Below are 13,511 nucleotides of genomic sequence, written 5' to 3'. Positions count from 1 at the left end.
TTGTACTTTATTTCCCTGTATTCCTAATTTGAAATAGTATCTCATAAATGAACTCTGCTTTGATTATTTGGTTAAGAGGCTTCTTAATCTTTAGTCTATCAGTTTGGGAGCAGTGTGGTGGAACTTTATAAGCGGCCCACATTAAATTAACGTAGTCAGATAGCCAAATAGTCATAAGTCCCCAGTTTAGTCCTCCAGTCAGATTAGCCCCCCAAATTAGGCTAGTCAAGTCAAAAATATTTAACAATAAAAAAGGAACAACCAATGAGTGAGAATTTTAAGTATTTCTTGCTTGGTCCATGACAGAATACCATTGCAGTCACACCAAGAATAGCTCCTGTGCTAAGCAGATCTTGTTCTACCATGGAAATGGATTCTTTAAACTATTTTGGCTTCTGGAGACTATACCTTACCACCATCTAAATAAGCTGCTATTTTCCTTTTCCAGTTCTTTCTTCCATGCCTCTTTTCCAATTTTTTCCTTAAGTGTTCTCATTTTATTAATTAAAAACATTTTTAAACTCTTAAAACATTCTTGCTTCCTCTCTTCCAGGAATTCTGGTTGGATTTGTCTTCAAGCTGTACTTTTCTTTTTTCTTTTTTCTTTTTTTTTTGCAGGGCAATGAAGGTTAAGTGACTTGCCCAGGGTCATACAGCTAGTAAGTGTCAAGTGTCTGAGGCTGGATTTGAACTCGGGTCCCCCTGAATCCAGGACTGGTGCTTTATCCACTGCGCCACCTAGCTGCCCTCATGTACTTTTCTTTAGGTTTAGCGTATAGCTGTTGGTTTCTGTCTTGAGCTTCCCTGTCATCATAAAGCTTTTTATGGTGTTAAGATTATTTTTTGGGGGTGGGGGGGTTTGTTTATTCTTCCAGCCTGACTTAAGACTTGATGTCTGGGCCAGGGTCTGTCTACCTCTTCAGGTAAGATCTAGGCTTCACCAAAACCAGAAAAAAACAAATGGAAAAGAAAATCAAGATCTAGGCTTGTCCTGTTGTTCCTTATTTGGATAATGGAATGTTGTGTTATCCAGACTCTCAGGGATGGCTCAGGCTGGGGACCTCTGTAAGCTTTCATTACTCTTCTTCTTCTTCTTTTTCTTTTTTTTGGTGGGGCAATGGGGATTGTGACTTGCCAAGGGTCACACAGCTAGTAAGTGTCAAGTGTCTGAGGCCAGATTTGAATTCAGGTACTCCTGAATCCAGGGCCGGTGCTTTATCCACTGCGCCACTTAGCCACCCCTTTCATTACTCTTAAATTGGTCTGATCTAGGGCGAAGTTGGTTCTAATTCCTCCACCACACTTCCTTTGGCCTGTGTATTGTGGAAAAAGGCAGAGAAGTAAGGGCATGGGTAGAACAGTTGACGTTGTAGGGAAGACTAACTCTTTGCTAAGGAGTGAAAGAAAGGTCCTGTAATTATAAAGATGGAGGAGGAATTTTGAAGTGTGGGTATAGAGGAGATGTAGCTCATTGAGGATAGGACGTCTTCTGTTTTTACAAAGTAGGACATCTCTTGTTGAATAAAGTAGGGAATTGGGGATTTGAGAGAAGCTTTGGAGCAATCACTAAGAAGATAAATCAATCAAGGAAGGATTATTGTTTTGCTTTTTCTTCAGTGAGGACCTAGATGAGTTGATAACATGAATTTGCAGTGTACCAGTCAATATGATGGTATGACTTCCTTTAACCATATTGTAAGTGTGTTTGGAGAATGAAGTTATGTAGAGTTGAGGAGTAGAGGGGTATGAACAGTGGTAGGAAAGTGCAAGGTAATGAAGATTGAAGTTGAAGCTTTTTCCCCCCTTTAAGATAAGATCTTACAAAGCAGTACAGTTGCATTGGTCACCTAGGGCCATCATGACTTCTAGGCTGAAAGGACATAAGCAGAGGGGAGCAGATTCTTGTCTTGATACCATCTCTAATCCAGAAAAAGAATGGGAGAGTCACTTTGGAGGCTGGTGGATCATAGCACCCAGGATTTAGATAGATTGATAACAGAATGAACTCTAAAGAACCACTCCTAAAGTGGTTCTGGAAGTAGCTGTGGGGGGCAGGGAGTGTGCCAACTCTTCCTAGGCCATTATGTCAGGGGACATAAAACAGAGCAACCAGCATTGGAGAGGGAGACTAGAGATGCATTGTCTTTCGGAGAGAGATCAAGAACATCAAAAGAAGATGAAAAAAAGATCAAGCGTGAAGAAATTGAGCAAGAATTCAAGAGGAAGAAAGGGAAAGCTGGAGGGTGTGAGAGGAAATGAACAGCTGGCACAGAAGTGTTAAATTCCCAGCCCTCTCCAACCTGATTGAAATATAATTGGGAAATATTTAACAAAATAAATAAAAACACAATAGAACATAATGGTTTTTTTTTAACATAATGTTATATGTGGTTTTCTAAGTTTTGTACTATATAGTTGGTCCTGTTTCTATTCTGAGTTAGACACTATTGGGATGGGACATTCCCCAGAATTGAGGGTATGGGGAGAGGGTGTAGAGAGAGATTTTCTTCTGGGATGAATGTTAAAGTATTGAAAATACTGATTACTTGTGGGATTGCACAAGTGCCAGAAGCAATTATCAATAAAGCATGGACCAAATGTTTCTGACCCTGGACTTGAGCTGGTTGTACATTTGAAGTTAGGTAGCTTGACAGAATTTTAGCCATTTTATAATTATTTATTGTTATTGCTGTGAACCTTTTCTCTTTTTTGGTTCTTGTTGTTTTTCCTTTTTTTTAAAAAAAACAACAAAACATGAAAAAACCATGCTATAGTATAAGAACATTCCAACCAAGTTCTTTCCAAAATTGAGCCCTAGTTTTGATTGCCATTTAAGTATAGCATACTCTGAAATTTGAGAATGACCATTTGCATGACACAGCTGTTGACTTCCTCTAGCTGAAATGCTTTTTTCCCCCCTTTAAGATAAGCCCTTCCAAAGCAGAATGCAGACCACATGTATTATCCACTCCAAATAAAGCTCAGTAAACTGCAGGCTCCTCCTATCGTTTGCTATGGGGTCCAGAATCCTCAGATTCCAGGCAAGGTCCCAGCTGTTGCAGTTCAGGTTACACTGTTGAGATTGGCTCTAGCCACCTACTCTTGTCCCCTCCCCTCTGCTTTCACTGGAAGAATGCTTTTGAGCCAGAGATTAAATGTAGCAGCTATCACCAGGCTCACTGAGTGCAGCTGGCACCATGGGTGTGCTTCAGAGCAGCTCCTCTTTGCTCTGAGCCCCCTGCCCTGCCTCCCCTTTCACCATGTTTCCTCTGATATGATTTTGAGTACAACAATTCAAGAAGATTTTTCTTTTTGTACTACATTATTCTCAAGTGTATTACCTCTTGATTGTTGGAAAAAAATCATTATAAATTATTTTTTTTTAAATTACAAACATTTTCAAGGTGGTGAAAGGGGCATTAAAGTTCAGCTGTATTCAGTTTTCACTGTTTCAGGTTGCTTAGTGCCTTCAGAGGAAATCACGTAAGATCTCTTGTGCCTGCAATGCCTGTGGGAAGAATTGAATGTCCCTTATCTCCTTCTTGTCCTAGGGACAGTGACCATGAGTGCCGTGTGTGCCGGGTGACAGTAGTAGGCTTGTCAGCTTATGCAAAACACATTTCCAGCCAGTTACACAAGGATAATGTTGATGCCCAGGAAAGAGAAGAAAATGGAAAAGAAGAAGAGGTGGAAGAAGAATACTTTGACAAGGAACTCGTTCAGCTAATAAAACAAAGGAATGAACAAAGCCGGTCAGTATTTTCTGTGAATTTAAAAAATCCTCTGTGAGAATATTGTTCCTTTGTACTTTAAGCTCTCCATTCATGTTAAAGTATTGGCATCTAGGTTTAGGTTAGGGTTGTCATGTTGCGTTTATAGATGTATCAGGGCATTATTTGGAATTCTTTTCTGAAATTTTGAAATGCAGAACTAATTGGCTTAAAAACAACCTGATTTGTTATCAGAGTTACTTTTTCTGCATTGGCTAATAACTATTACATATTGGTATTAATAATGTTTACTTTTAGAGAAGTCAGACTTGTTGTAAGTAGTAGGCTGCTTATAATAGGGCAAGCAGGACTGAGGAGAAAATACAACAGCTTTGGCAATAAAAACCTGCCACTAATTTTATAGAAATTGTGAATAGCTGGGTTATTTTGACTTAAAACCTTGGATAGAGAGCCAAAGCTGGGGAGTTAATTGTGAGACTTTATCTCAGGAGGAGATGGCTTTATGTGTAATGGAAATAAGGCTACTGAGTGTCTTCTTTCTTTTGTGCATTTGGTTCATCCAGAGAATTATAATATTAAAAGTCATGATATCTCCTGGTCTGTAGTCAGAAGAAAAGTAGAATTTCATCAAAGTAACATGTTGGAATAGACCTATTTTATGTGTCATAAGTATTTATAACAGCCCTTCGAGGAAGGCTATCTTAAAATGTCTCTAGCAGCTTAGTTTCTTATATAGCTCTTAGTTGCTTAGTCCTTCAGATGACATTCCTGTTAAGTTCTGCATAGCAAGCAGCTCACACTCTTCCTGTCTTGGAGTTGAAGTCCTTATTTCCTTTTTGTTTTGTTAGAGTAATTTTCTCTTATCAGATTATCTATATGTGAATAGATAATGTTAAAAGAAAAGATGTGAGCTTTTCAGTATGCTAGGTACTCTGCTAGTTTTATCTTTGGAAGGATATCCTGACGTGTTTCTTAAGCAATTTATTGGTGCAGTCATCTGCTCTTTTTATCCATGAATGTTCCTACTTGTCTTATTTTTTTCTAAGGTATTGTTTTAGTTGTACTATTGAGAGTAGTCAGCTCATACTGGGACAGGATTTCTAATTTGGGAAAATTGAGTAATAGCTTTCCAAAATATTCCTGGAATAGAAAAGTCTGACTCAATTAATTATTGATTTATTAGATTTGGCATTGATAGACTGCCAAGGAAAGAAAGGTAAGATACCAGTTTACTTAATACTTAAAGAAAGCTGATTTTAGATGGATACTATAACTGCCATTGAGTGGTTTGGGTTGTCTCATTTAGAAAACTTTTGACTCCATTTTATCTCATAGTATTTTAAAAATTTCAGTTGGATTTAGGAGCTTGAATACCAATGAAATTGGGTCCAAATAACAGTAGCACACATCTTTATAGCCCTTTGCATTTATTAAAAAAAATGTTTTTTTTACCTCTATTATTTTACTTGATCCTCCCAACATCCTTGTAGCTTGTTAGGCATTTTCTATATAATTCTTACTTTTTGGATGACTGTCTCTCCAACTGACTTTCCTGTCATCATATAGCTGGGTAATAGAAGTCAAGCCTTTGGATTACAAATACTAGTGAGTGCCTTTTCCAGAGTAGCACACTTTTTTCCAGTAAGACTTAATTGATTTGAGTCAAGGTCATAGGCCTTAGGAATGGCATTAGAAAGAAACCTGACCAAGCAATTATTGCCTTGATTTGGGGTAAGGAGTACATTGTTAGGAAATTATTTTAATATTTGTTCCTATGACTTTTGATTTACCATAACATTCTTGGAGTTCAACATCATTAATTTGAATTGTTTGTCCTATCCTAATTGTTCAGTGTACTGTAGCTTGTGCTATAACATTACTACTTGTTCCCTCATTTGAACTCCTGTTATTTATTGTTTTTCTCTTCGTTGTTAGCTATTTCCAGGTCCTGTTTGTAAGCTTCTCAAGGAGAGGAACAGTAACCAAAATACCTATTTGTGTACATAGCACTTAACATGATGTCTACTTCAGTAGAGACTTAATAAGTATTTGTTGATGATAGTAAAGTACTAGAAAACAATCACAAAATATTTTTTTCATTGCTTCCATCGTACAAGGTTCTGAACTAGGTGCTGGTGATACAAAGACAAAATGAAAGATTGTCTCTACCCTCAAGGAGCTTAATTCGCTTATTGAGAGAAGGAGAGAGCACTACCAATTAGAGGCTCAGCAAAAGCTTTCCTATTGAAGGTGGCATTTGAGAGGAGCCTTGGAGGAAGCTTAAGGTCTACTTTGAGGCAGACTGGGGAGGGAGTGACTTCCAGCCATGCAAAAAGGCTTGGTCAAAGTCACAGAAGTGAGAGATGGAGTGCTGAGTTTAGGGAGTACCATGTAGGATAAAGGTGACTTACATAAAATAAAAATAAATATAATAATATAGCCTAGAGTAAGAGCTTTGAAAGGCTTTAAATCTTAAGCTGAGGAATTTTTTATATTCCAAAGGTAATAGGGAGCTACTGAAGCTTCTCAAGCAGGGTAGTGACATGATTAGACCTGGGGCCAGATGTAGTTTGTAAACCTTGTTATGGGATCTCCAGAGTTCTAGTCTTTATTTAGCATATGGAAGCAAAACTGTATGTGAATCATCAAGTGAGTATTTTATGAAGCTTAGTATTCTTAAAATACTCTAGGGATAGCAGTTGCAGTGACTGACACATCTTAGTTTTTTCTTATTAAGCCCTTTTTTAGTCCTCTTTCTGTAGAAGTGAGAAATTCATCTTTATACTTCATAAACTTTTATGGAACTCTCAGCTTTATTCATGACATAATCCCAATGTTTTAGCCTTTTGCTAGATTATCTTTTTCATGTGTTGGACTTTTTTGGTTTGTATGGGTACATTTAAACAATAGTTCTTTAGTGCAGTAAAATCTTGCCATTTATAATGGACCAGAGTGATTGGATTTTTAGCTAGGGTTGAGAGGAAACAAGAAATATGTTTTTAAATCACCAAGGAAAAACTGTTTGTCTTCTAGACAAGATGAAGTATCTGTTACTGGCCAAGAAATAAACTCTGATGACAGACGACAGTGGAGAAGAGAAGACCGAGGCGCTTACCAAGAGAGAGACACTTATGATCAGCTATCATGGCATCATCGTCCACCACCTCAGCGGGATTGGAAGTGGGAGAAGGATGGCTTTAATGGTGGTTGGAAAAATAACTTTCCACATTCCTTGAGGAATGGTGGTGGACCAAGAGGACGTTCTGGGTGGCACAAGGGTGGTCCAGGGGGATCTTCAAATTGGTATCACAACCATGGTAATGCTGGAGGTGGTTGGCATCCAAATAATGGGACAGTAGATTGGCATCATGGTGGTACAGGAAGGAATTCCAACTGGCATTCTGAAGGAGCAGGTGGTTTTTGGCACATGAACAATAATAGTGGAAACTGGCAATCCAAGGCACGTGGTACAAATAATTGGAATTATAGTGGCCCTGGAGACCTATTTCAACCTGGAAGAAACAGGAATTCTAACTGCCAAATTGATGACATGACCATGCCGTGGAACAAGAAATCTAATAAATTAAACAAGTATAATCCAGAAAGATATGTTTGGCAAAGGCAAGAGAATAGAGGTTCCATGGAAGGTGATAATGATTACCTATTGGATTTTACAAGTGACAAACTTCCTTCAGAGGGTTTACTTGACTTCAGCAGTTCTGAGCAGCCTGAAAGCCAAACCTCTAAGCAAACAGAAATGATAGGTTCTAAAGTGAGTGGAAAGAGTAGTAATGTATCAAAGGATAAAATTCATCGCTGGGCTCCCTACCCGTCTCAGAAAATTGTAGAGCCACAACCAGGGTTGAAAGAAGCTACTGCTAAGAAGTCAGAGGTGGTAGATGAACCTCCTTTTCTTTTTCACCTAATAACTGCATGTGGGAAAGATCCCAAGACTAATAATATAGATAATTCCACAAAGCCCAAAACACAGAAAGAAACTCAGTCAGGCTCCTTCGATCACAAGGCCACTTCTGATCACAGTGTTTCCAGGGAGGCAGTAACCACTTGTACATCTAGAGTAACACCTGAACAAGAGAACAGCTCACATAAAATGCCATCCCTCAAGTCTCCACTCCTTCCAATCCCAAACACCAGATCATTGTCTCAAAAACAGGATTCAAAGAACCTTTCAAAAAACACAAAACCTTTGTCTTCAGCTCCAGGAGAATGTCAGAATCACTCAACTGCAGTTAGCTTGGAAGAGAACCAGAATTCCTCTTATGTATCTAAACTGCGTAGTTCAAGTTCTCGTGTCTTAAAAGGAAATAAAACTGTGCTTGATGGCACTCAGAAGGAGCCTGTTGACAATTTAAGTGAAGGCTTACGAAAAGCCAAGGAGGTGCTAAAATGTGGTCAGTCCCTGCAAAATCCACTACAGATCAGTGCCAAAAGTTCCAAGAGCAGTGCACCAGAAAGTAAGAATGGAGAAGAGTCTGTGAAAGGTGCTTTGAACCCTGAGCTTCAAGAACATGCACCAGAAGTTGGAGGTGATGCAGAACTATTAGACCTTGAAAAGCATGGTACAAAAGTTGAAGATGTTGGTCCTGTAATTCCCAAAGGGTCACCATGTGGCACTTCAGAATGTGAACGTGTTGCTACTGAGAGAGAAAGTGATGACAAAATTATGAAAACCACTGGAAAATGCTCCATTAATTCAGATGGCCCCACAGTTCAACAAAAAGAATCAGAGTTTCAAATGGAGTCTGCAGCTAGTCCTCAATCTGGCATACTGCTAGACTTGAAAACATCACTAGAAGATATCCATGCTGAAGATCCTAAGTCAGGCTTGCCTTTCGAAACAGAAAGCTTTGAGAGCAATAACTTGGATGTTGACATCCAAAAAGGAGGTACAGGTCAACCTTCAGGATCTCTCTTGCCTGAACTAAGCAAACTTGGTTTTCCTGCCTCTCTCCAGCGAGATCTAACTCGGCACATTAGTTTGAAGAGCAAACCTGGGGCTCATCTTCCTGAACCCAATCTCAATAATGCACGCCGCATTCGGAATGTTAGTGGGCATCGAAAGAGTGACACAGAGAAGGAGTCAGGGCTCAAACCAACCCTGCGGCAGATTTTGAATGCTTCTCGAAGAAATGTCAACTGGGAACAGGTCATTCAGCAGGTAACCAAGAAGAAGCAGGAGCTGGGCAAAGGTTTACCCAGGTGAGTACCCTTTTTCTTTGTTTTAATAAAAATTTGTGGAATGTTTTTTAAATTAATTTTTGCATTTCAAATTTTGAGTTCCAAATTCTTTCCAACCCCTTCCCTCACTAAGAAGGCAAACAGTATGATATCATTTATACATGTGAGATCATGTAAAACATTTCAATATTCGCCATATTAGAAAAAAAGAAAGCAAGAAAGTGAAGTGAGAAAGTTATACTTAGATTTGCACTCAGAGTTTATCAGTTCTCTCTGGAAGTGGGTAGCATTTTTTTCCATCATGAGTCCTTCAGAATTGTCTTGGATCATTGTATTGATCAGTGTAACCAAATCTTTCGCAGTTGATCATCATTACAACACTGCTATTACTGTGAATAATGATCTCCCCATTCTTTTCATTCCACTTTGCATCAGTTCATATAGGTCTTTGTAGGTTTTTCTGAAACTACTCCACTTGTCATTTCCCACAGCTCAATAGCATTCCATCACAATCACATACCACAACTTGTTCAACTATTCCCCAAATGATGAGCAACTCCTCAATTTCCAATTCTTTGTCACCACAAAAAGAGCTGCTATAGATTATAGGTCCTTTTCTTTTTTCTTTGTACAAACCTAGTAGTGGTAGTGTTGGTTCAAAGGATATGTACCATTGCATAACCCTTTGTGCTTAGTTCCAAATTATTTTCCAGAATGGTCAAAACAGTTCACTATTCCACCAACAAATCATTTGTTGTTTAGTCATTTCAGTCTTGTCTGACTCTCTGTTACCCCATTTGGAGTTTTTGTGGCAAAGATACTAGAATATGAGGAGCCAAGGCAAGCAGGGTTAAGTGACTTGCACAGGGTTCCACGGCTACTGAATTCTGGTTTCTAATTTTGCTTTCTAATTAATTTGAATTTCTAATTTAAAATCTACTTCCCTTTTATGGATGAGTTTATTCACATTCATGATTATGATTACTGACTTTGTATATCCCTCTATTCCATTTTCTTCTGTTTCTTCTCTTTTTCTCCAGTCCCTTGTCATAGGGTTTACTATTTTGCTTATAACTACTATCTTCCTCCATCTGTCCTCCCTTTTCTTATCCCCTTTCCCCTTTCTTTTACCCCCCCCCCTACTATTTCCCTGTTGAGTAAGTTAATTTTCTGTACGTAGCTGATTGTGTATATTGCCTTTTTGAACAAATTTCAGTGAGATTGAGGTTCAAGCATAGTGCTGGGCCTCTCCTCCCCCATTTTCCCTTCCACTGTAAATAGCACTGTGTGCTATTTTTATGTGAGAAAATTTTCTCCATTTTACCTTCTTAATGCATCCCTCTTTCTCACCTCTTCACTTTATTTTTTTTGGTGTCATTCCAGTATAATTGATTTATAACCATTCTCTCTTTGTCTATGTAAACTTCTTTTAACTGCCTTAATAATGACTAAGTTTTTAGGAGTTACATGAATCATCTTCCTGTATAGGAATGTAAACAGTTTAACTTTATTAAATCTCTGATGGTTACTCTTTCTTGTTTATCTTTTTATGTTCTCTTGAGTCTTGTGTTTGAGTATCAGATTTTCTCATCAGCTCTGGCTTTTTTCATCAGGAATACTTGAAAGTCCTCTGCTTCATTAAATGTCCATTTTCTCCCCTAAAAGATTATTCTCAGTTTTGCTTGATAGGTTATTCTTGGCCATAATCCTAGCTACTTTGCTTTCCAGAATATATTCCAAGTCTTCCACTCCTTTGATGTGGAAGCCACTATATATTGTGTCATTCTGACTGTGGCTCTATAATGATTGAATTGTTTCTTTCTGGCTACTTAAAGTATTTTCTCTTTGACTTGGGAGTTCTGGGATTAGGCTATAATCTTGCAAGTTTTCATTTTGAAATCTCTTTCAGGAGGTGATAGGTGGATTCTTTCAGTTTTTGTTTTCCCTATCTGTGTCTAAGAGATATCGGGACAGTTTACCTTGATAATTTCTTGAAATATTGTGTCTGGCCTTTTAAAAAAATCATGGCTTTCAGATAGTCCAGTACATCTTAAATTCTTTCTCCTTGATCTATTTTCTAGGTCAGTTGTTTTTCTGATGAGATATTTCACATTTTCTTCTATTTTTTCTTTCTTTTGACTTTGTTTCTTGATGTCTCATGGAGTCATTGACTTTGACTTGCCCAATTCTAATTTTTAAGGAATTCTTTTCTTCAGTGGCTTTTTGTATCTCCTTTTTCCTTTTAAAATAGTTCTTCCATGAATTTTTGTGCCTTTTTTTTAACCATTGGGACAATTTTTTTGGGGGGTGGGACAATGAGGGATAAGTGACTTGCCCAGGGTCACACAGCTAGTAAGTGTCAAGTGTCTGAGGCTGGATTTGAACTTAGGTACTCCTGACTCCAGGGCTGGTGCTCTATCCATTGCGCCACCTAGCTGCCCCTTTTGTGCCTTTTTTACCTAGCTGTTAATTGTCTTTTCATAATTGTCTTTCATCACTCTCATTTCTTTTCCCAATTTTTCCTCTACCACTCTTTATCACTTTCTTTAACTCTTCAGGAATTCTAGTTGGGTATGGGTCCAATTAACATCTTTGTTTGCAGCTATCTTCACTTTATTGTCTTCTGAGTTTATATCTTGGTCTTTCCACTGTAGTAGTTTTTTAATAATCAAAAAAAAATTTTTTTTTGGTTGTTTGCTCATTGACTTTGAACTTTATGTTAAAGGTTGGGGTCTGCTCACCTTAGGGTGATGATGTACTTTCCCAAGCTTCAGGTTTTTTTTGTGTTGCTGTTTTCATAGCTAGTTCTTAGGGATCTGCAAGTTTTTGCTACTTCTAAGGTGGTGGCATCCTGGGAGAGGTATATTCACTGCTCTTTTGGTCTGTGCTCTGGTCTCTACCCCAGAAGGACACCCTACTCTCTTACAGCCAGAAGCTCTCATGTTCTCTTTGCCTTTTAACTGCAACCAGGGACCCTGTTTCCTTGTGACTGACCCCCAGTGCTCCTTTCCATCCTGCAGCTGTGATCCAGAAGTGGGTATGGGCAATAGAGTTGCCAATCAGTGCTAGCTTTTTCCATTGCTAGCAGATGGTCACTTGGAACCTTTTTCTGACCATTTGTCTGACCCCTGAACATCTATGGGCTAAGAGCTCCTGAAGCTTCTGCTGAGTTCGCTGTTGCTACCCCGACATGTATGAGCTCCAGACAGGCTTCCACCCTGGTGTCACAGAGTTCTCCTGCCGACCTAACTTTTTTTAGGCTGGAAAAACGTCTCACGCTAACCTTTTGTTTGGCTGTGCTGCTTTAAAATTTTATTTGAGGCATTCTTTTACAGTTGTTTGGAGAGGATTGTTGAGAGAGTTCTGCTGGGCTAACTCATCCTCTGTATTGGGGACCTCCTTAATGTTGCTTGCTCCCTTTCCAATATATTTTTGTTTTCAGATAGGTTTTAAAAGACATAGTGTTTTTTGGTTTTTTGTTTTTGCTTTTGTTGTTTTTTTTTTTTTGGAGTGATTGTGTTGTGAGTTCTGAGAGCTTACTGCCTTTCCTTCCAAGACATAGTTGTTGTTTTTTTTTAAAGTGAGGCAACTGGGGTTAAGTGACTTGCCCAGGGTCACACAGCTAGTAAGTGTCAAGTGTCTGAGGTCAGTTTTGAACTCAGGTCCTCCTGACTCCAGGGCCGGGGCTCTATCCACTGCGCCACCTAGCTTCCCCAAGACATAGTTTTTAAAGCCTTGTATTGCTATCTTGTTTTTACCTCATCTTCATTTCTCATTATATTCCTCTCTCATCATCCTTTATAACAGTGAGCCCTACCCTTTATAATGAAGAATCTATTTTTTGGGTTTTTTTAGACTTCATAATTGTAGGGTCTAAAGATATTTATGAAATGTCACTGGCAATTTTGTTTCAAGTGAGCAGAGTGTTTTTTAAAAATTATGTTGTGGATAGTCTGTTTTTAGATACTTAAAGCATAACAGCTGTTGATTTTGGGGGCAATATTATTTTCCAGGAGAAATTTAATCCCTATATAGTGGACATACCCTTTGATCCAGCAGTACCACTGCTAGGTTTATATCCTAAAGACATTCTCCAAAAGAGATAAAGACCTATCTTTACAAAAATATTTATAGCAGTTCTTTTTGTGTTGCCTAAGAATTGGAAATCAGAGGAATTCCCATCAATTGGGGATTGGCTGAATAAGCTGTGGTATATGATGGTGATGGAATATTATTATGCTATAAGAAATGGCAAACAGGATGATTTCAGAAAGACCTGGAAAGATTTATATGAACTGATGTATAATGAAATGAACCAGGAGAACATTGTGCACAGAGACAGCAATACTCTTTGATTTTGTTTTGTTTTTTGTTGTTTTTTTTTTTTTTAGTGAGGCAATTGGGGTTAAGTGACTTGCCCAAGATCACACAGCTAGTAAGTGTCAAGGGTCTGAGGCCAGATTTGAACCCAGGTACTCCTGACTCCAGGGCCAGTGCTCTATCCACTACACCATCTAGCTGCCCCAGCAATACTCTTTGATGAAGAACTGAGAGTGACTTAACTCTTCTCAGTAATACAAT

At 38.5% G+C, this 13,511-nt stretch overlaps 1 protein-coding gene across 1 annotated transcript in view; it reads left to right on the top strand.

Annotated features, from left to right (window-relative positions):
• Positions 1 to 13,511, top strand: part of ZNF106 (zinc finger protein 106) — a 99,159-nt gene that overhangs the window by 31,773 nt on the left and 53,875 nt on the right. The window contains 2 exon segments of the mRNA XM_043981917.1: positions 3,552 to 3,752; positions 6,765 to 8,951. Of these exon segments, the coding sequence (XP_043837852.1) occupies positions 3,552 to 3,752; positions 6,765 to 8,951 (2,388 nt within the window).

This window comes from Dromiciops gliroides, chromosome 2 (assembly GCF_019393635.1).
Source record: "Dromiciops gliroides isolate mDroGli1 chromosome 2, mDroGli1.pri, whole genome shotgun sequence".
NCBI lineage: Eukaryota > Metazoa > Chordata > Mammalia > Microbiotheria > Microbiotheriidae > Dromiciops > Dromiciops gliroides.
This window is presented reverse-complemented; position numbering and strand designations above follow the sequence as displayed.